This window comes from Brienomyrus brachyistius, chromosome 4 (genome assembly GCF_023856365.1).
Source record: "Brienomyrus brachyistius isolate T26 chromosome 4, BBRACH_0.4, whole genome shotgun sequence".
In the NCBI taxonomy this organism is placed as follows: domain Eukaryota; kingdom Metazoa; phylum Chordata; class Actinopteri; order Osteoglossiformes; family Mormyridae; genus Brienomyrus; species Brienomyrus brachyistius.
This window is the reverse complement of record NC_064536.1, coordinates 24966408-24989653: the sequence shown is the minus strand read 5'-3', so window position 1 is coordinate 24989653 and position 23246 is coordinate 24966408. Positions and strand designations below refer to the sequence as shown.

At 45.1% G+C, this 23246-nt stretch overlaps 2 protein-coding genes across 2 annotated transcripts in view; both read left to right on the top strand.

The window, feature by feature from the left end:
- LOC125739860 (uncharacterized) overlaps positions 1-23246 on the top strand; it is a 409273-nt gene that overhangs the window by 80284 nt on the left and 305743 nt on the right. The gene's annotated exons all lie outside the window — the stretch shown is intronic.
- On the top strand, positions 17422-22127 carry LOC125740070 (CMRF35-like molecule 1). Its single transcript, XM_049010784.1, has 8 exons — positions 17422-17736; positions 18845-18878; positions 19500-19582; positions 20231-20277; positions 20459-20527; positions 20703-20762; positions 21030-21119; positions 21446-22127. Exons 1-8 carry the CDS (start codon positions 17493-17495, stop codon positions 21446-21448), a joined length of 630 nt encoding a protein of 209 aa, XP_048866741.1. The 5' UTR covers positions 17422-17492; the 3' UTR covers positions 21449-22127.

Here is a 23246-nt window from a genome sequence, read left to right as displayed (position 1 = left end):
GTGAATTCCACCTGTGTCCTATTTAAAGTGTCTGTTCTAATTGATTGATTGTTTTGTGTATTCACAACTGCCTTTTGTTAGTACTCGTTATCTGTGTATTTTAGTGCCTGCTTGTGTTCTTTTCTCTGAGTAGGTTATTGTGTTGGAATGTTAGATGGTACCGTGTGGTGCAGTATGAGTTCCCTACCTTGTTCCTGCTCCTTGTTCCTGTGTTGCTTTGTTCCTAGATCTTATTTCCTTGTCATTCCTTGTAGTTAGTCATTGTTTTCCCTATTTTGCTTTTTGACCCCTTGTGGTCCTTTCCTTTGTAGTTTTACCAGTGCTTTAGTTTCTGTAATAACCCCCCCGCCCATGTCTCAGAGCTGCCAGTGGATTGTCACCCTCTTTTTCTGCCTGCACTATGCCTCGCTTCCTTAACACCAGCTATCATCCAGGATATCATGCATGTCTAGGGTATTCTGTGTCTCCACAGTCACGAGTAATTTTACCTATGGTGCCTTAATGTATCTCCTAAAGTTAGCTCTCAGATCATATGGCAGCTTAACCAGTAATGTGGAGACATGAGACCCACAACTCAACTCTGTCAGACCCTCTTGACCAGGCTGATTTGACATTCCTATGAGTGTCCGTACAGTCAATGACAACTTGCTGAACCCTCTAAGATCTCTGGATCTAATGTTAGGCCCATCTACCAGCATAACAATATGCTGTAAGGCTGTGGTTGTCCATACAGTTCGATGAGGGCTCGCATTGTGTCACTGTATGGGTACTGGCTGTTACTCTAAGAGTCAGCTATGAGTAAGTTAAAATAAAAATATTTCGGTACCACTTTACAATAAGGCTACCCTTATAAAGGGGTTATGAATGGTTTATAAGCGGGTTATAAATTAAGTTGTAACACTTCATAAATCATTAATAGACAATTATAAACAAGTTATACTACAGTTTTCTATTTCTTAATGAGTCAGTACCATTTCTAACTGGCAAAGGGGAGCCTTATTGTAAAGTGGTACCTATATTTCGTATTACACTGTAGTAACAAGCACACGGGCACATTACCACAAAACCAGGCCATCTTCTTAACACTCGAACATGTTAAACTTACTTAAACTTACTAATGAAAGCATTTCACTACTAGTACCAACCAAAAAGCTTTTTGCTCTACTGTGGTGAAAGGATGCAAACCTTGCACCACGGACGTTGTCACAGCCGGTGGCAGCTTCACCCTCTGCTCATCACATTTCGCTGCCTGGAAAGCTACCATGAACGGGTTTCGTTTTTCTGGGCGTGACGCGATTGCTGCCTCAGAGGAGTTATCACTGCCACCCTGCATCTCATCTTCCAAAATGGATGAAACAGATGTATACATAATCCGTTTGTTTCTGAAAACATGCCTGTGGGTTAACCCTATTGTCACTCCCATACCGGCCCTCTGTCACCTGTCCGAGTGGCTTGAATATGAGGTAAGGATACAGGGATATGTAGGGATGGGAATTGTTAACATTTTTCAACTGTTGTTGAATAGGGCAATTTGCTGAGACAATAGTGTCTATGCGGGTGGCCCAGTGGCCCAGTAGATGGTGCTGTTGCTTCACACCTCCATGTTTGAATCTCACTAATGCTGTCTTTATGGAGTTTGCATGTTCTCTATAAGTTGTGTGTGTTTCCTTGTGTTGTTCAAAGACATGCAGTCAGGCTAATTGGTGTCTCTAAAAAAGAATGTGAGTCTGTGTGCCCTGTGACTGACTGGTGTCCCATCCAGGATGTACTCCATCCCTGTGCCCTGATTGTTTTATGTGTCTGTATGACTGGAATAAAAGGTTTACTTTCATATCAGCATTACCCCTAAGGGAGACATCCCATAATACAGGTCCTGCTCTTTATCAAATACATGAGTGTCTGATAAACATGTTACACCTGGGAGCTGAACTAAATCCTCTGGATTTGGCTAAGTCTAGTTTATGATGAATCTTTGTAAAATGACAAATACTCAGACTTTTCCCACAGACAGACACCAGTGATACAGCCATGTGTTTTGTGTATATTCATTTAAATCCATATTTTAAAACTTGTTAATTTAGTAAAAATTTAGGTTTTATTGTCAGACGTTAAAGACTATTTCAGACATTTTTTCTGCCATGTAGGGATTGTTACTAAAGCTTTGCAGAATGGGTGATTATAGATGGTTAATAATTATAGCAAAGGCCAGTGTTACAGTTGTACTCTGTATTAGTTAATCCAAGTCCATCATAAATTTATTATGATATATTAATGAAATAATTAATCTCAGTTTGACTCTGGGTGACATGGCATATGAACACTTTTGTCATAACCGTAATTTATTATTCTGTATCCAACCAGTCTATTAAATATTTTCAGAATTTTTATTTCAGTTTTAGAAAGGACTTTGACAAGGAGGAGAAAGGCAGAGTATATGACACTCTATGTAAATGTAGAAAATGAAAATGTCTGCCCTCTTGTGGTGAAACAATGTATAATAGTGAAATACGTGTCCTTGTTCCCCTGCAGATATTTTTCTCCAAAGGATGGATGAATGAATGAATGAATGAATGACCGACCCAGACTGTAAAATCAAATCTTCTTTATATTCCGTAATCATGAATAAACTGAACAGATAATTGTTTATTGAATGAGCTGTTCATCAGGAAGTCAGTCCAGACCAGGCCCTGCCCCCCAGCCAACAGGCCGCCTAGAAGATTACGGCTGGTCCAGTTAGACAGCACTAGGTGATCTGGGTGTTGGGGGCGCGGGGGGAGAGGGGTATGGTCACAACAGAGGGAGAAGTTCCCCCCAGGAAGTATACTCAGCAAAAAAAGAAACGTCCTCTGACTTTCAACTGTTTTTACTTTCAGTAAACTTAATGTGTAAATAAATGTATTTGTATGAACACTAAGAGTCAACACCATAAGACATAAACTAAAAATGTTTCACAATGTGTCCCTGAATGAAGGGAGGCTCAAAATCAAAGGTACCAGTCAGTATCTGGTGTGGCCACCAGCTGCTTGAAGTACTGCAGTGCATCTCCTCCTCATGGACTGGACCAGATTTGTCAGTTCTTGCTGTGAGATGTTACCCCACTCTTCCACCAAGGCACCTGCAAGTTCCTGGACATTTCTGGGGGGAACGGCCCTAGCCCTCACCCTGCGATCCAACAGGTCCCAGACGTGCTGAACGGGATTGAGATCCGGGCTCTTCACTGGCCATGGCAGAACACTGACATTGCTGTCATGCAGAAACTCACGCACAGAACGAGCAGTATGGCTGGTGGCATTGTCCTGCTGGAGGATCATGTCCGGATGAGCATGCATAAAGGGTACCACATGAGGGAGGAGGATGTCTTCCCTGTACCGCAAGGCATTGAGATTGCCTGCAATGACAACAAGCTCAGTCCGATGGTGATGTGAGCACTGATGGAGGGATTGTGTGTTCCTGGTGTGACTCGGGCAGTTGTTGTGGCCATCCTGTACCTGTCACGCAGGTGTGATATTCGGATGTACCGATCCTGTGCAGGTGTTGTTACACGTGGTCTTCCACTGCGAGGATGAGCAGCTGTCCTTCCTGTCTCCCTGTAGCGCTGTCTTATGCATCTCACAGTGCGGACATGGCCCTTATTGCCCTAGCCGCATCAGCAGTCCTCATGCCTCCCTGCAGCATGCCTAATGCACGTTCACGCAGATGAGCAGGGACCCTGGGCATCTTTCTTTGGGTGTTTTTCACAGTCGGTAGACAAGTCTCTTTAGTGTCCTACGTTTTTAGACCTGTGACCTTAAATACCTACTTTCTGTAAGCTGTTAAGGTCTTAACGACTATTCCACAGGTGCATGTTAATTAATTGATTATGGTTAATTGAACATGCATGGAAAACATTGTTTAAACCATTTACAATGACGATCTGTAAAGTTATTTGGATTTTTACAACATTATTGTTGAAATACACAGTCCTGAAAAAGGGACATTTCTTTTTTTGCTGAGTATAGAAGCAGAAGGTGAGGACAGCTCACTTAATTATCAGTCACTCTATCTCAGTGCTGCTATACTTTGTCTTTCTTGCAAAGGAAGTTTATTGTCTTGCCGACAGTTTCCTGCTGATGTAGAGCCCCAGCCACACATGCCACAGCCAGCCATTGCTGTAAGTGAGGATGTTGGTCAGGTGGGCTGTGCAAAGGCAGCATGACAATAAAGTTTGTGGTCAGTTGGTGAGAAGGAGCGACACCCCATGTAAACCGAACAGAAGAGTGCAGAACCTGTATAAACCAAGCGGAGGGGAGAAAGTGGGTTTTTATTGGACTCCAGGAGTCCTGGTCACAGACAGAGACAGAGAAACAGTGAAAATATGGAGAATCCGGAAGGGAGTGTCAGACTCCACAGACCTGAGGTCAGTAAGACCCAAATAAGTGTATTTTATCTGTGTTTTATCTGTAAGAATTTCTGTAATGAAATAACAGGCAGGGGTGGCATGGTGGTGCAGTGGTTAGCACTGTCGCCTCACACCTCTGGGACCCGGGTTCGAATCTCCGCCTGGGTCACATGTGTGTGGAGTTTGCATGTTCTCCCCATGTCGTCGTGGGGTTTCCTCCGGGTACTCCGGTTTCCCCCCACAGTCCAAAAACATGCTGAGGCTGATTGGACTTGCTAAATTGCCCGTAGGAATGCATGTGAGAGTGAATGGTGTGTGAGTGTGCCCTGCGATGGGCTGGCCCCCCATCCTGGGTTGTTCCCAGCCTCGTGCCCATTGTTTCCGGGATAGGCTCCGGACCCCCCGCGACCCAATAGGATAAGCGGTTTGGAAAATGGATGGATGGATGGATGGAAATAACAGGCTGTGAACTTGGGCGTCTGTGTCTGCGTGTGTCTGTTGGAAGCTGAGAGAAACACAAACAGCTCTCAGTCTGATAGGACGGCTGATAAGACCCAGGTGAAGAGAATCAATGTGCTCATCACCTGACTTTGCCCCCCCAGGACACCCCCCACCCATGTCTTACAGAGACACCTTCCTATTACACCTCTTGTTTCCTACTGATCCACAGATATTAAAAGGACCTACTGAAGTGGTACTTAAACTGTATAAAACATAGTAAAGACTGAACCAAAGGCCTGAGGTCAGACCCTCTGTATACAGCACACAGTGTTTATACAGAGTCTCACCCTCACATGCTGTATGACGACATTTCTGCTGTTCAGAATAAGTGTGTCTGAGAATATTTTCTATATCATGCTAATGATTTAGGTGCTTTATGCTCATGCACAAGAGAAAAGTGAGGGAGTTAAGAACCTAGAGCTCTATGAGACAGTTTGTGCAAAAAGCTACGACTCCAGTAAAACAGAAAACAATTGATGAGGAACTGGCTAAAATGATTGCACGTGATTTCCAACCATAGTAATTCATTTCACTAACAATTTTACATTATTTCTGGTAATAAATTCATTTAAGCACCAAAAAAATTCTGAAGAGCCACTTGGGAGCCGAAAGAGCCGGAATTCCCATCACTACTACTTGCTTGCATATTCACCACATAACCACACTTGCGCATTAGAGCTAGTAGTGGAATGAGCTGCACACAAACACTGTTAAATCTGCTCTTACTACAGCGTCTGCAAACATCTTGCGCCTTCAGTAGCATCGTGGGTATGTATTGTGTTATTTTATCTGCACCGATCCTTGTTTTGATGTTTGATACTATAGCACTATATTTTTGGTTAAACATATATTTGCAGTAAAGAACAGAGTGATAAACTTATATTTGTATATTGCACTGTTTAGGTATGTACATGAAACGCAAACTCGCCTGTAAGTAAATGGTAGCGTTTTGTACTTTCAGTTTTACACTTTCCCTGCTCAGTAAACCTGTGTACAAAGGAACACGCTGTCTTCAGAGTCTTGATGTGGGAAAGAGTTAGCTGGCTGTCTAGTCATGTACAGGACGTGTAATGAGGGCAGCACAACAGTACAACCTCACATACTTGTCAGACAGCTTATATCTTGTTTTCATTTGGATCGTCAGCTCATGAGATGGATTATCAGTTTCCTCTCTAACAGAACTCAGACAGTAGTTATATATGGCTGAATATCTGAATCCATCTCTGCCTCCACTGGCTCACTGCAGAGTTGTGTACTTTCTCCTTTACTTTGTACTCTGCATACTGCTGATAACAGTGTCATCATGCCTCTTCACAGTTGGTCAGATCATTCGCATGAACCCATAATACAAGAATCTGTAGACTGGTGTGATAAATCCTTTCTGGATTGAAATGTGTCCAAATAAAAAGATATGATCCTCTCACTAAACCACATTCACATCCCGCAACAGCAATTCATGGCACTAATGTTAGAGTTGCCCAGACCTACAAATACTTGGGTACTGTGTTTGATGACAGACTGAGATTTAGTGACAATACAGAGATCACTGTGGAAAAGTCCAGCAGTGACTGTATTTCCTACGTAAATTAAATCCATTAGGAGTAGATCAAAGACTACAAACAATGTTTTATTCTTCTTTTATTGAAAGTATTTTAATGTTTTTATTTATTTGCTGGTTTAAATCTGTCAAATAGATAACAATCAACTACATGGCGTTGTTAACCTTTATTGGACAAACACAAAGATCTCTAGTGCAGTTTAATTCTGAACAAGTCCTTAAAAGGCATGTAAGGTTATCAATGACCCCACCCATGTCCTATATGGTGACTTTCATACGTTGCCATTAGGAATGTGATTGAGACGCCATGTATGTAAAACAAATAGGAGGAAGTTTGGGTTTGTTCCAGAAGCCATCAGACTGGTGAACAGTAACAGTGCAGGTGATGGTCAGTGTAGCTTGTAAAGTTGCACTTTAACTAAACTTAATGTCACATGCTTGTCTACATAACTATGTATTCATGTATTTTTATTTTAGTGAGGCTGCTTTTGAATTGAATTTTACAAACAGTTTTAAAGTTGTTAGTAGGGGCTTAGGCAGAGTAGTATTGTTTTTGAAAATACCGCATACCGTGGTATAATGTCTGGACAGTAAAAATGATCTGGACAGTAAAAATGTAAAAAATAGATAAGCGGATACCTGCACATCTCCTGCAACAATTATTCTTCTTCTGCTATTTCTTGGTTGACCTCTGCTCTGTAAAAGTCAGGGCTGCCACGTACTGGAAACATCTAGTCAATCTCCGGCAGAAAAAAATAAATCTGGGCTACACGCACCTGATGATGAAATTTACATCACCTCACCAGATCTTACGTCACCTGCAGAAAAGGAAAGTAAAAATTGGCCTTCAGATTAGACCTGGTTGTATTTTATTCTGCAGCAGGTTTGGAGAAGTAATTAAGCTCTAGCTGGTAGAGACTGGGGGCAGCATGGGGGCTTCACACCTCCAGGCTTGTGGTTCCAGTATCTGGCCCAGATCTCTGTGGGGAGTTTGCATGTTCTCCCTGTATCTGCACTGGTTTCCTATGAGCTCTCTGGTTTTATATTCAAGAATACATAGTCCAGGTGAATTGATGCCTGTAAAAGTGCCCATAGTGACTGTGTGTGAGTGTTTGCCCTGTAACAGACTGGCATCTTGTCCTGGGTGTTCCCCTGCCTTTGTGACAGACTGCCATCCTGTCCTGGGTGTTCCCCTGCCTTTGTGACAGACTGCCATCCTGTCCTGGGTGTTCCCCTACCTTTGTGACAGACTGGCATCCTATCCTGGGTGTTCCCCTGCCTTTGTGACAGACTGCCATCCTGTCCTGGGTGTTCCCCTGCCTTTGTGACAGACTGGCATCCTGTCCTGGGTGTTCGCCTTCCTTTGTGACAGACTGGCATCCTATCCTGGGTGTTCCCCTGCCTTTGTGACAGACTGCCATCCTGTCCTGGGTGTTCCCCTGCCTTTGTGACAGACTGGCATCCTGTCCTGGGTGTTCCCCTTCCTTTGTGACAGACTGGCATCCTATCCTGGGTGTTCCCCTGCCTTTGTGACAGACTGGCATCCTGTCCTGGGTGTTCCCCTTCCTTTGTGACAGACTGGCATCCTATCCTGGGTGTTCCCCTGCCTTTGTGACAGACTGGCATCCTGTCCTGGGTGTTCCCATGCCTTTGTGACAGACTGGCATCCTGTCCTGGGTGTTCCCCTGCCTTTGTGACAGACTGCCATCCTGTCCTGGGTGTTCCCCTGCCTTTGTGACAGACTGGCATCCTATCCTGGGTGTTCCCCTGCCTTTGTGACAGACTGGCATCCTATCCTGGGTGTTCCCCTTCCTTTGTGACAGACTGGCATCCTATCCTGGGTGTTCCCCTGCCTTTGTGACAGACTGCCATCCTGTCCTGGGTGTTGCCCTTTCTTTGTGACAGACTGGCATCCTGTCCTGGGTGTTCCCCTTCCTTTGTGACAGACTGGCATCCTATCCTGGGTGTTCCCCTGCCTTTGTGACAGACTGCCATCCTGTCCTGGGTGTTCCCCTGCCTTTGTGACAGACTGGCATCCTGTCCTGGGTGTTCCCCTGCCTTTGTGACAGACTGCCATCCTGTCCTGGGTGTTCCCCTGCCTTTGTGACAGACTGGCATCCTGTCCTGGGTGTTCCCCTTCCTTTGTGACAGACTGGCATCCTATCCTGGGTGTTCCCCTGCCTTTGTGACAGACTGGCATCCTGTCCTGGGTGTTCCCCTGCCTTTGTGACAGACTGGCATCCTGTACTGGGTGTTCCCCTTCCTTTGTGACAGACTGGCATCCTATCCTGGGTGTTCCCCTGCCTTTGTGACAGACTGGCATCCTATCCTGGGTGTTCCCCTGCCTTTGTGACAGACTGGCATCCTGTCCTGGGTGTTCCCCTGCCTTTGTGACAGACTGGCATCCTGTCCTGGGTGTTCCCCTTCCTTTGTGACAGACTGGCATCCTATCCTGGGTGTTCCCCTGCCTTTGTGACAGACTGCCATCCTGTCCTGGGTGTTCCCCTGCCTTTGTGACAGACTGGCATCCTGTCCTGGGTGTTCCCCTGTCTTTATGACAGACAGGCATCCTGTCCTGGGTGTTCCCCTGCCTTGTGCCCTGTTCTGACTCAGATCAGCTCCATGCTCCCTGTACTGTACTGACCCTGTGGAAGATGTGGAAGAAAGGACCTGGTTTCCTCTCTGGCCCTAAAACAGGGCTGCCCAAATGGCAAATTCTGGACTGAAACACAATTCAGTCCAGTCGCCCCCCCATCCCTGGTCAGTAAATGATGTGGACCTTGGCTATGTGCCCCTGATGGGGATGATAGCTGAGTGACCCTCCCCTAGAAAACACCTGTTTTGTTTTCCTGTGTCTTTCCCTTGTTCTTATGCAAAATGACAGTCTTGCTGTTTCACCTCCTCACTGTCCTCTTAAACCCATCTCTCTGTGCCATGACTCCTGGTACAAGTGTTACACAAACTGATAATATATAATATTAACCAGAGATACTGTGATGCTGAAAATGTGAATTCAGTTGGTTGTTTTCCCCACAGGTGCTGACAGTGTGTCCTCAGTGGGATCAGTGTCTGTACAGAGAGGAGGATCTGTCACCATCCCATGTTTCTATGATGACAGATATAAAACACATGTGAAATGCTGGTGGAAACGGAGTGACTGGAACTCATGTACTCCCATACTACGCAGTGACTCTCCAAAGAAAAGCGGTAAAGTGTCAATCAGAGATGATCCTGACCAGAGAGTCTTCACTCTGACCATGAACAATCTGACGGCTGGGGACTCTGGTTCCTACTGGTGCGGTGTGTGGATCAGCGGAGGTCCAGCTGTGGGAACATGGATCCAGCTGTCAGTCACTGAGGGTAAGATTTCTGTACTGCAGACTGTAGCCAATGAGATGCACAGTATGTAACATGTCATTCAGACTTAAAGGAAGTACATTAATACAAACACAGGAGAAAATATTTTAATATATAAAAGGAACCAAATTTTTGTATTGAACAACACCTTAAATGACACCTGTGAGAAATAAGAGTTAATGTGCTACTTCAGGGGGTTTAATATGAGAAGTAACATTCTTTGGTTTAGTTTTAAGTGAATGTTAAATTCATAAAAGCATAAATATATAAATAAACTCAGGCTCAGTTGGGCTGTCGGTTACTGTTATTGGCATATACATGGAAATCGAAATAAACAGGAAAGCAAAACAGGATATTGCAGTCTAATTCTATACTATAATCAGTTAATCATTCATTAAACTTTTATTTTTGCAAATACAGTGATAGTAAGTACAACATTTAATCAAAACAAGTTGTTTCATTGGGGGCCCATCGGACAGCAAGGTCGCATGTTGGGCTGGTGCCATCAGTGTAAATAGTGTAAATAGCTCTGCATATTTATCATGTAAGGGGCGGCATGGTGGTGCAGTTGTTAGCACTGTTGCCTCACACCTCTGGGACCCGGGTTCGAGTCTCTGCCTGGGTCACATGTGTGTGGAGTTTGCAGGTTCTCCCCATGTCGTCGTGGGGTTTCCTCCGGGTACTCCGGTTTCCCCCCACAGTTCAAAAACATGCTGGGGCTAATTGGAGTCGCTAAATTGCCCATAGGTGTGCATGTGTGAGTAAATGGTGTGTGAGTGTGCCCTGCGATGGGCTGGTCCCCCATCCTGGGTTGTTCCCTGCCTCGTGCCCATTGCTTCCGGGATTGGCTCCGGACCCCCCGCGACCCAATAGGATAAGCAGTTTGGAATATGGATGGATGGATGGATATTTATCATGTATTGTGTTGTGTGTCTGTTGTGAGTATGACTGGCAGACATCAGGAAACCCCATCTTTGTAGCCTTCCTGTGCTTATCTGTGACTCTGGTACCTGAACCACACTGGTGTCAGACATGAGGATAAAGGTGACAGAGCTCAGCAGGGAGCAGCATGACGTGGGACACGGCCGATCGCAGTGAAGACCCCCCTAAAGCTGCCCCGGTACAGTGGGTAATGGCCCCTGGAACCCTCCCTCGTACAGGTCCGGCTGGTGGCACGGCCCAATCACTGGTCCCCCAAGATGGGGGGGGACACACACCTGGTGATGCCACTGGAAGAGGAGGCACTGCGAGCTCTATTAAGCAGAGCCCCACCCCTACAGCTGATCTGCACCCATCGTGCGCATGGCCATGGGGGGGGGCAGCTTAAAGTCACGCTGACAGGACAGTCGGTGGTACAAGAGGTCTGACTAGCCAGCACTGCTGACCCCTGTGTCATCAGGCTGGACTTACTAGTATAGCTAGGGGCCACCATCGATCTGCTGGGGGCAGCCATCTGCTTTGGGTACAGATGTGGGGGTCCTCCAGTATGAGAGCAGTGGCCAGGGATAGCGATGGGGGTAGAGAGGAGGAGAGCCGTCCACCCGGTCGGGGGAAAAGATCTGCCCACAGCTCCTGAGGGAAAGTCTCCACCAGCCACACGACTGCAACTCCAGTCCAGACTGTGCTGAACGGCAGCACCACAGCAGGACCGTCTCCATAGACAGTGCAGGCTGTGCAGCAACTGTGGCAGTACAGCAATCAGCCCTGTTCACCCATCTGCATCTGCACCAACTGCTTCTGGTGAAACTGCAAGTGTCAAATGGCAGACAGGAGTCATCAAGCCTTCCCACAGTCCATAAGCGGCACAGCCAGACCTTGTCACCAACAAGGATGGGTCATGTTAATTTTGCTTCAACTATCAACCATTGAATGAGGTGACAAGGAAGGACTCCTATGTGCTTCCATGCATCACTGGGTCAACATGGTTCAGCTCCTTAGACCTCTGGAGTGGCTACTGGCAGGTCGTACTGTCCCCAGTAAACCACCCTAAGACCGTGTTCACCATCGGTCACAGGCTATGACAGTTCAGTCAGTTTCATTCAGCTCCTGTAACAGCCTGGTCACCTTCGAGAGGCTAATGGAGGATAATGTCCCAGCTCACCTGGACCTAATGCGTCATCAACATTGATGATCTGCTGCTCAACGCCACTGATTTTGCCCAGACATTGTGGAACTTAAAGACAGTGTTTGCAGGGACCCTCTGCGCAGGGTTGTGGCCGAACCCCCAGAAGTGCTCCCTCCTCCAGTGCATGATGCTCTTCCAGGGCCACATCATCAGAGGGAGGCCGTGGACACCGACCCGCAGAAGACGGCCGCTGTGTGAGACTGGCCCCCTGCACAGACTGTAGCAGAGCTGCACAGCTTCCTGGGGTTAGTGTCATATTACCAACACTTTGTTAAGGACTTCGCCAGCATGGCAAACACAATGCACCGTCTACAGAAAAGGGAAGTGGTTTTGCATGGACAGATGCCTGAGCCGCGGCTTTTAACCAGCTCTGTGTGACGCTCACCGATGTCCCCATGCTAGAGTACCTGGACCCTCATCTCCTTTTCATTCTGGACATGGACACTAGCAACGAAGGGCTGGGTGCTGTGCAATCACAGGCAGGACCGTGAAGGGAGCTTCTATCTAGGCCGGCAAGAACTTCCGTCTGTACTTCAGTGGCCAGTGGTTCTGGTTGTAGAAGGACCACAAATCGCTTGGGTGGCTCCTGAGTTTCTGGCACTCAGAAGGACAGCTGGTCTGTTGGTTGGAGGTAATGGCAGAGTTTGACTTTGAGGTTCAACATCACCCTGGGAAGCTATATGGAAACGTGGACACTCTGTCTCACTGCCCCTGCAGCAGCTCACAGTGCAGGACCACCAGGCCACCACCAAGACTTCATTTGCCAGCAGATTATCACAGAGCAGCAGAGCAGCCCCATGCTGACCAGGGTGAGGGAGCAGCTGGATGAAGGAAGATGACTGGGTTGGGAGGCGATATCAGCCTCCGGTCCAGAGAACAAGGCCTACCACACCCAGTGGGGCACCGTGGAGGAACACGAGGGCCTGCTGTTAAGCCTCAGCTGATCGCTGGATGGTGCAGGGGAGCAGCTGCTGGTGCCCCATAGCCTGTGTAACCCAGTGTCTGGTTCTTTTATTTAGGTAAAGTATATATGATTAATCTGATTTGTATAATTTTGGGGAGGATGTAGCAGATACTGAACTACAGTAGTAGTACAGAGGTTACAACGTGATTTTGAATTAATTAATGGATGGACAGATAGCTAGTAGCTGAAATTTAACGTAGATAAATGTAAGGTAATCCATGCAGGGAGTAGAAATATAAAGTACAGACAATTTATGGGTTCCACTGAAATAAAGGTAGCTGATTATGCGAAACACTTCAGTGTGTATGTTGATGCTTCCATGTCCCAATCTCACCAGTGTGGGGAAACAATTAAAAAGGCCAATAGGATGTTAGGTTACATCTCTAGGTGTGTGGAGTTTAAGTCAAGGGAGGTGATGCTACAATTACAATTACAATTCCTTGGCACTGTAAGACCCCACCTAGAATATTGTGTGCAGGTTTGGTCACCTTACCTTAAAAAGGACATTGCTGCCTTAGAAAGGGTGCAGCGTAGGACTACGAGAATGATTCCTGGACTTAGAGGAATGTCTTATGATGAGAGGTTAGCTGAGCTGAATCTGTTCAGCCTCGAGGAAAGGAGACTAAGGGGGGACATGATCCAGGTATATAAAATTCTAATAGGTCTGGATGCTGTTCAACCAAATAGCTACTTCAGTATTATCCATAGGTGGAAATTAGTGGGAGAACATTTTAAAATGGATTTGAGAAAGCACTTCTTCACAGAGCATGTAGTTAGAGTATGGAATAGTCATACTGTTAGTGTAGTGCAAGCTAAAACCTTTGGTTCCTTTAAATCAGAGTTAGATAAGATTTTAACATCTCTGAGCTGTTAGTTAAGTTCTCCCCAAACGAGCTTAATGGGCCGAATGGCCTTCTCTCGTTTGTAAATTTCTTTTGTACTGAGCTGACACATGCTCTGCATCATTTGTGTTTTATATTCTTTTTATTGCTTGTTAAATATAATTTAATAACTTATTCATTTAATATCTGCCAATGGGAGTAATCCTATGAATCCCCGTAAAGGGCTGGGATCAACCCAGGAGATACGGGATACGAGGGAGAAGTGATAAGACTGCATGTCTTCCTTCCACACTCTCAGCAAGCTTACTGCTGAAGCTACTAAATTCCAGAGTACATCAGCGAGTAGAGAGAGAGCTATTCGATTCACGGCGGTGAAGGACCGAGTGCCTGACGAGTCACTTGCTACGGCTCCTGAGAGCAGCCAGATCAGGCTACAATTTTAGGTTTTTCAGTGGGCAATAATGGAGTGCGAACTATTATAAATACTGTTTACATTGTATATATTTTATTAATATTTTGTCTTAATATTAGCCTTTATGTAGTAAGTTCTTAAATTTAACTGCATAATTTTATATTGTGTAGTTGTTGAATAAGGTAACTAAAGTATTTAGGGTGGGCATGTTAGCCCTGGGTTAGTTTTGAAGGGAACATATAGTCTACAGACAGACACCATAGTGAACTCAGGGCCCCCGTCAAGTGATTGTTAACTGGGGCCCAGCAAAAGGCCTGAAGGGGGCGCTACACCTGTGCTCTCTCATGCTGTGGTCAGTGCACGGAGCCGTCGGGGCCGGGCAGTACGGCGTAAAGAAGATGCTGAGGAAGCTGTGGCAGCGCTTCACCTGGCCGGCTGCCAGCAGGACGCCCAGATGTTCCTGCATTGCTGTGCTGCATGTGCGGCTCAGAGGGGTCCTAGCTGGCAGTGCCGGTCTGCCCTCCAGCTGTACCTAGGGGAGCATGTGGGGGTCGATGTCCTGGGCCCCTTTCCCCACACTGAGGCTGGGAATCACTACATACTTGTGGTCATGGACTACTTCACAAAGTGGGCTGAGGGTCACATGGTTCCAGAGCAGAGTGTGACCTGACCACCATGGCAGAAAACAGCTCTAGGAGCTTTGGGGCTTCAGAGCAGCTGTACAGCATCCAGGGGAGAAGCTTCAAGGTGCTGCTGTTCTGTGAGGTCAGCTGGCTGCTAGGGAGCTGGCTGCTGAAGACCCCTGCCCCCCCTCCCCACACCCCCATCAGCAGAGTGACAGGCTGGTGAAGAGGCTGAATCGCATCCCAGCTCCTCAGCAGACAATCCTCGTTGGTGAGCACCAGCATGATTGGGACACTCACCTTCCCCTGGTTCTGTGGACTTATCATGCAGCAGTACAGGAGAGCACTGGCTGTGCCCCTGCGTCCCTCATGTATAGCTGTAGGCTGTCGACCCAGGTAGAGCTGGTGTTTGCCTCACCCCCTGGCCCGGAGCAGCCGGAGACACCAGGACTGGATTATCTGCTCCAGCTCCAGGACCATGTGCGGTCCGTGCATGAGCTGGCCAGGTCACATCAGGACATGGGCAGAGACAGACAGAGGTGAGCCTATGACATCCGCTGCTGGGGACAGGTCTTTCAAACTGGGGACTCTGGGTGTACTGGCCCATCTGGAAAAAGGGGTGGTTGCCCAAGCTGGACAGCCACTGGAGGGACCCCCAGGAGGTCCTGAAGTGAATCTCTGAAGCAGGACTGTCATGTTACATTGAGACCAGCTGGTTATATACCAACCCTTGGCCCATTTGGTGAAACTATCAGCAGGACCTGGGATGAGTTTCCCAGCAGATGGAACTGAGGAGGACGGTGGGGAACCTGGGGCCCAGTGGCCACAGAGGGCTCAGTGCTGTCTGGAGCACTGCCAGGACTTTGGGGGGTACCAGGTTGGGTCCCTCCCAAAAGGGGGGCAGTGTAGGACTGGAGATTCCTGTCGGGCAGCGCAGTGGCGTGCTGGACCGGTGCCAGCAGTGTAAATAGTGTGAATGATGTAAATAGCTCTGTGTATTTATCATGTATTATGTTGTTATTGTGCTGTACGTTAATGTCAGGTATAGTATTAATGTTAATTGTTGTAATTATCATTGTTTGGGCCACCATGTGTAGTGAGAGTAGCTGGGACCCTCAGCATAGTGGCCAGTGTCTGTGTGTTGTGAGTATATATGGCATAAATCAGTACCTGTCTGACAATCTTTTGAAAACCGATCAGCTCTTTATGAAAAGCTTTGCAGTTACATTTTATGCTTTTTACCAGTAATATTACATTTATTTCACACCCAAGCAGCATGTGTATTTAGGGGGGGCACAGGGGTGGCCATGTGTGTTGTCCCCTCGCCCTGAAACGGCCCTGCTGCCAAGGTCCATTTGGGTCGGGTGAGGGGACTCCTGTTATAAATGCTGAAATGGGAATGTTATGCATTATTGTACATGCATCATATCATTCCTTAATAGGAAAATAAACAAAAAATAAAACTTCATTGATATACGGGAGGGGCGAGTAACAGTGTCTTTTTCAATGGGCTACTTCAGGGGTGAGAATATCCTATCATTTGTTTGGCTCTCAGTTCCTAATTTTTGACCTAAATATGTGAACTTAAATGTGTAAGCTGGCAAATGAGGTTTCTGCAGGCTAATTTTCTGCTGAATGATCAGTTCAGTTAATCATTCATTACATTGTTTTGGTTTTTACCAATACAGTGATAGTAAACAGAACATTTATTAAAAACAAATTTTAATATTCTGAAAATTAAAGTAGTGTAACCGACAGTGGACTGGTACTGACTCTTTATGAATATGTGTATAAATGGCGTAAGAGGGAGTGATCTACGGTTCCTCGCGCGACGACCATCGATAATCAGCGGGCGGGGAATGTGCAGATCGCACCCCCAGTGCTTTCCTGACGTGTGCCCCCACCCACCCTCTGCGCAGTGAATGTTGCATTTATATGACACCCAAAGCATCTTATGGAAGCAATGGTGAGCCGCTTCAAACACCACCACTGTGTAGCCCCCACCTGGATGATGCAATGGTAGCCATTCTGCTCACCACACAGTAGATAAGGTGGTGAAGGCGTAGGAGAGAACTCACTAATTAGACATAGGGGATGATCAGGAGGCCAGATTTGAAAGGGCCACAGTGGGAAGTTTAGCCAGGGCATTGGGTTCCAGCCCTACTCTTTTGAAAGATGCGGAGGAATCACTTATGACATCCAAGATACAGAACCTGGGTTTTACATCACATCTGAATTACGGCACCATTTTTACAGCACAGTGTCCCCGTCACTGCACTGGGCCATTGGGACCCACACAGACCACAGGATGGGTTAACCTGTTGGTCACACCCACCTCTTACAGCAGTTACTTATTTTGGTCTCCCATGCAAGTACTGGCCAGGTCCTAACTTGCAGGTGTTATGGCTGCTGACATAAAGAAGCAACTATAAGGAAATAAGGTTTTTTGCAGGCTAATTTTATTTTATCTAATCAGTTTTCATATTTTTGCAAATATAGTGATATTAAATACAACATTCACTCAAAACAAATGTTAATATCCTGCAGAGTAAAGTACAGCAGCCTACAGTATACTGGTATTGACTTCATGAATATGTGTATAAATGGTGTAAGAGGGAGTAAGAGTTAATCAGCTGGGTAATTTTCATACTGTCCCTGCAGGTGTGTCCACAGTGAACACGGTGACTGTACAGAGAGGAGGATCTGTCACCATTGCATGTTTCTATGACAACATGTATCAACAACATGTGAAATACTGGTGCAATGGGAGTGACTGGAGTTCATGTACTCCCAAAGTACGTACTGACTCTACACAGATAATTGGTGAAGTGTCAATCAGAGATGATCCTGACCAGCGAGTCTTCAATGTGACCATGAACAATCTGACAGCTGTGGACTCTGGTTCCTACTGGTGTGGTGTGGAGATCAGCAGAGGTTCAGCTGTGGGATCACGGGTTTACCTGTCAGTCACTGAGGGTAAGATGTCTGTACTGCAGACTGTAGCCAGTGAGATGCACAGTATGTAACATGTCATTCAGGTAAAAAAGGATGGACATTAACGCAGAAAATGTTTTCAATATCAATTTTATGAAACTTAATTTACTGTTAGTTGCGTATGTTTGATGGCTATAATTTCAAGTGTTTGTATGAATGTACAGGAAAATTAACTTGAATATCAGCATTACTTCTAAGGGAGACATCCCATAATACAGCCTAATGACCTCATCATATACAGGTTCTACTCCTTATCAAATACATGAGTGTCTGATCTGCATGTTACACCTGGCAGCTGTACAGAGGCCTCAGGATTCACATATTTCTAGTTTATGACACATTTGTATAATATGACAAATATTACAGATCTGACTATTTTCTCAGTCAGACACCCAGTCAGATGTCTTTCATAAAACATCACAGGCATCAGCTTACAGGAAACAGACAGACAGACATATTCATCTTACAGCCATTTATCATGTGTGCAATGTTTGGAAAATGTTACATGTAGGTTTTTACCGTCATACATCAAAAACTTTATTCCCTTCAGATTTCAGACATTTGTAGGGATTAATTGTTACTAAAGCTGTACAGACTTGGTGATTGTCTGCAGGTAGTTTCTAACTGCAGCAAAGGCCAGTGTTACAGTTACACTCTGTAATAACTGATCCAGTTAAACCATAAATACATTATGATATATTAATAACATTATTTACCTGCCCACTATTAGGGCCCTGGGATGTGGATTCTTTGCTCACAATCCTAATTTATTCTGCATCAAAACAGATGTTTAATTGAATAATTTTCATTATTTGTTTTCAGTTTTAGAAATGACCTTTCACAGTCTATACTGGCTGACAGAACAGGGCAGAGGTGCTGTAAAGGGGGGCGCGGAGTTAGGATGATTTCATGCATCCCCAATTGATGGGACACTAAGAAATTAGGAACATAATCGTATTGGTCTGGGCTGAGGGCCCAATCTGATATGCTTTCAGGGGCCCAAAATCTGTAGTGGCCCCCAGGAACAGGGATGTTTATTTGTTATGTAACAATCCTTTCTCTTGTTTCCACTGCTGTCCATTTTTGGCAGATGATGAAGAAGGAGGGAATAATGAAAAACAGAGGTAAGCATCCAGCAGCACTTACAGCAGTGTGGTGTCCAGCTATGAGCGTCTCCCTGATCACACAGTGATGGGAAACTTCTGTTATTTTATGGGAACATTGATTTTCTTTTATTCCTTAATTATAATTTCCCTGTGATGGCATCACATCCAGGTTGAGCCCCTGCTTTGTGCCCTATGCTGCTGGGGAAAGGCTGAAGGCCAGTTTGGAAGATGGGCGGATGGATGCATGGATGGATGGATATAAAATGTTGTTTAAAATCATAATAAGAAAGATAAGATAAGATAAGATGATAAGATAATCATTTATTAGTCTCACAAGTGGGAAATTTGCATAGTCATGGCAGTAAGTGGACAGTACAAGAACAGAGCAGCAACAATTAACAACAATATGATAAAAACTATATATGTACAAGTGGAAATATATAAATATTAATATATGTACAAAATTAACAGTAAAACTGGCAGTTGAAATTCTCTGCTTCTTTTCATGCTCTTTGTTAATGTCTCCTGTTTCTCACATGTATCCTGTGTAATGGTACAGATGAGGCTGAATCGTGTTGCTATAAAGCATGTAAGACTTTACTGTTCACATCCACCCTCTCATTCAGCTCTTTGGTCCAGCTTGTTTCTGTATGTAGGACTGGGCTTATTGGTGCTGCTGTTGATCATCATCATCATCACATGGAAAGTGTGGGACAAACACAGTGAGTATCTGCTGATGCAGACGGTGTATAAGTGACCTGAGTGTCTGAGCAGTGATGCATGTCCCTCTGCACTCCTGTAAGCAGCAGATACAACTTCATGCTTTTATCCTTTTCCAAAGACGGCTGGACAGAGACACAGACAGCAGCATTCAGACACACAGGTTATACAGTAACATTAAAACACAAAACATGGTCATAGCTCCTTTGGGAACACAGACTAAAAACAGCGCAGAGCTAAAACCCACTGTGGAGCAAACAGGACATCAGAGCACAGCAGCCCTGAAGGATCCTTCCTCCATGATCCTGCAGACTTTCCTCTGACCCTCTGGGTCTGTGTCCACCCAGCTGAGCTTATAAAACCCCAAACAAGTTAGTTATTCCAACCAGGGCCAACTGAGCACCATTAACTGGGTTACCAGTAAGTGCAGGCTGGTAATCAGATTTCACCTGAGTTGCCAATTGCTCATATACATTTGTGTAGTTTTATACAGTTATTAGACTGGGTAACATTTACACACATATGTACATGATAACCAAGAGGAAATGACCGTGTGTTTGTCATACAGCAAATTAACAGAATCAGCTGAAAGTGAGTGATGTGATCAGAATAAATTTCTTTGACTTTATTTCTCATTTCTTTCCCTGTAGAGAAAAAAAGGGCCATGAACCAAAATGCAGGAAGTACAGAATTAACAGTGAGTTCATGTTTAATATGGGGAGAAACTGTAGAAAATTCAGCAAGGTTTTCTCTTAAAAAAGAACAAAAACAGAAACCAAACTGTTAACAGCCAGTAACTCATTAAGAAGTTTATCTCTGTAAATAACGCTGATGTGAGGAGTGATTGGTTTGAATGTTGAGTTGTGGCTTTTTTCTAGTTGAACCCAGACCATGAATACGCCGTCATAGACAGAACTGGCATCACCAAGGGAGACCCGGCAGAGCAGGTAAAGCACAGAAATAACATACTTATGATGGTATTTATGACTGTAGCCCCTGTCTCCAAACGTGATGTTATTAGTGTGTGAAGAGACAGCATTTTGTAAGACACTTTCTCATAAGCCAGTTGTTAAGTCGCAGTTAAAATGTTTTCTAAAAGCAAATAACATGTTCCTCTCTCAGGCCTCTGTGGAGCCTGGTGCTGATGTCACCTACAGCTCCATTCTCCTGCCAGATCCACAGGTAAGATGGTTTTATGTAAATCAGTGTTCAGCATGAGTATCACAGTGAGAGTAAAACATATATCAATAATGTCCTCACTGGCTACATCTACACCTCAGCTGATCTGTCAGATCCATGTGTATCAGAATTAGCTGTAATGTACCAAGAAGTACCATGATACCCCTGATATTTCACAGTGATTTGGAGGGGAGGTTTTGGGTTTGGATTTGTGGTTTCTGTACAAAGGTTGGTCTCGTACCTCCACTGTAAGCAGCTAAATACTCTCAGCAGGTGTCCTCTAGATGTTCTTCACACCATCCTGCTGTAACCCCAGCCAGTGATGTGATCTACAGCTCAGTCGCCCTGAAGCACAGAGAGGTGAGTTTGGAGAATCTGCTCTAACGTGAGCTGTGATACATTTAGTCTGTGATGCTTCATGTGTGTCGTATGTTTCCTTTGACGCTGCATAGAGCCACAATTCCAACATCATATACGCAGCTACTTTGGCTTCAAATTATAAACCAGATGAAAGTGAACTAAAGAGGTTTCCTAGATTAAGCTATTGCTCTGCTTCATTTCCTGTTTCTGTAGCAGTAACATTAACACACCACACTGCCTGAAATGCTAAGGAAGGTGCTGGTGCCTCAGAAGCTAAAATGATGAATCAAGTAGCCGATGTTAATGCTTATCTGTTCCTTTTCCAGTAGGGGGCAGCAACACAGAGAGGCTCCTCTACATGTGGGGAGCTGCTGCTCTGGATGAGAGCTGTGAGGGAGACACAGATACTACAGTGATCATCACCAGGGAGGAGCATCTTACAGTGATGTGAGCTGTATTTAAATAGCATGCAGCTCTCTCACATTATAGTATGATCAATGTTTGCCTCACTTGTACGTTGCTTTGGACAAGATGGAATAAATGTAAATGTAAGATATTATCTTGGTCTGTGAATTGTCACTTTTCATTCATATAAATGGAAAAATTATCATTAGCTATGCTGTTTGTTTAGTATAAAATAAAATGTTTGCTATTTCAATATGCATCATTTTCAGGGTATTTGCCAGTGTCTGTTTGTCTCTTGTACTGTTGAGCATTTACTGAGGTCTAAGGGCTCCGGCTTTAATTTTATGCTCTTCTTGCGCACTTCACTGCCCCCTGCTGGAGCAGCTTTGCTATTTCGCAACCCTGCTCTCCTCTGACTGTGGAATTAGAAGCTGACCTGTTACCATCATATCACATTTCAGGATAAAAGCTTTAGCTTTAGGTTTCCACAGAATTTTAGGCGTTTGCTTATTGATAAATTGAGTATTATTTAAAATGCAGACCACAGACTGTGTGGCCCATCATACATACTGTTAATAAAGATGCTTTTCATTAAGCCTACAAGCTGCAGTGGTGTATCAGTGTGTAACACGGACGCCTCATACTTTCTGGGGTTTGAATTCTGCCTCGGATCTCAGTGTGGTGTTGAGTCCCCCGATTTGTGTCCTGTGCTTCCTGGGATGTGCCCCAGACTGACAGTGACCCCATCCTGGGTAAGAGGGTGAAAGACAGATGGATGATTTTTAAACATTTAAAACCCATAAAAGGGAGGCAGTGAAGTTACAGGGAATCAGGAAGTGAGCGTCAGTCTCCACAGATCTGAGGTCAGTGACACACACATAAGGCTCCTCTGATGCTCCTCTTCATCCTCTTCTTCACTGATGGACCTCCAGGTGAGGATCACTTACTCTGGGACAGGGTCTCACCCTCTCTTACTCCACATTCCAGCATATTTAAACAGAAAGTAAATGAAATATTTCAATGCATTTTGGGTTCTTCCTATATGTAAATCTTCATATTCATATGGATCATTGATGGCCACCATTCTGACCAGGATAAACAGCTGGAATCTTAGTGAATGGATGGATCTGGTTTGTTTTTATGAGGTATGAGATAATATGGTACAATGTAAATATTAAAGTCGGAAAGGCAGGTGACTTTAAGAATTTGCTCTGCTTCGGTCATTAGACAAAGGTTAGAGTAGCAGGTTTATAAATACTTTATAAAGTCCTCAAGTCGTTAATACTTAATGGTCACCTGTGGGTTGTTGTTTCCTTTGGCTTTCATGTATGTCACTGTGACCACCTGGGCCAGGGTGTGAACGACTATGAAACCGTCTGGGCAGAGATGAAAGAACTGCATTGTAAATGGGTGATAAATTATGCCTAAGGCCACCTCCTCTGTTTAACGAGGGTCCTTCAATCTTGCAGTAAACTGCTTTTCTCACACCTCGTTTGAAGCAGTCAGCCTCCCGGTCTAGAATCTTAACGTTCTGGTCACCAAAGGAGTGGCCCTTGACTTTCAGATGTAGGTGAACTGCTGAGTCTTGTCCTGATTAGCTGGCTCTCCTGTGTTGAGCCTTGCGTTTCTGGAGCTGCTGTTTGGTTTCTCCTGTGTACAGATATGTACATTCCACACTGCACTGAACTGCATATACGACGTTGCTCTGTGTTCGTGTATCTT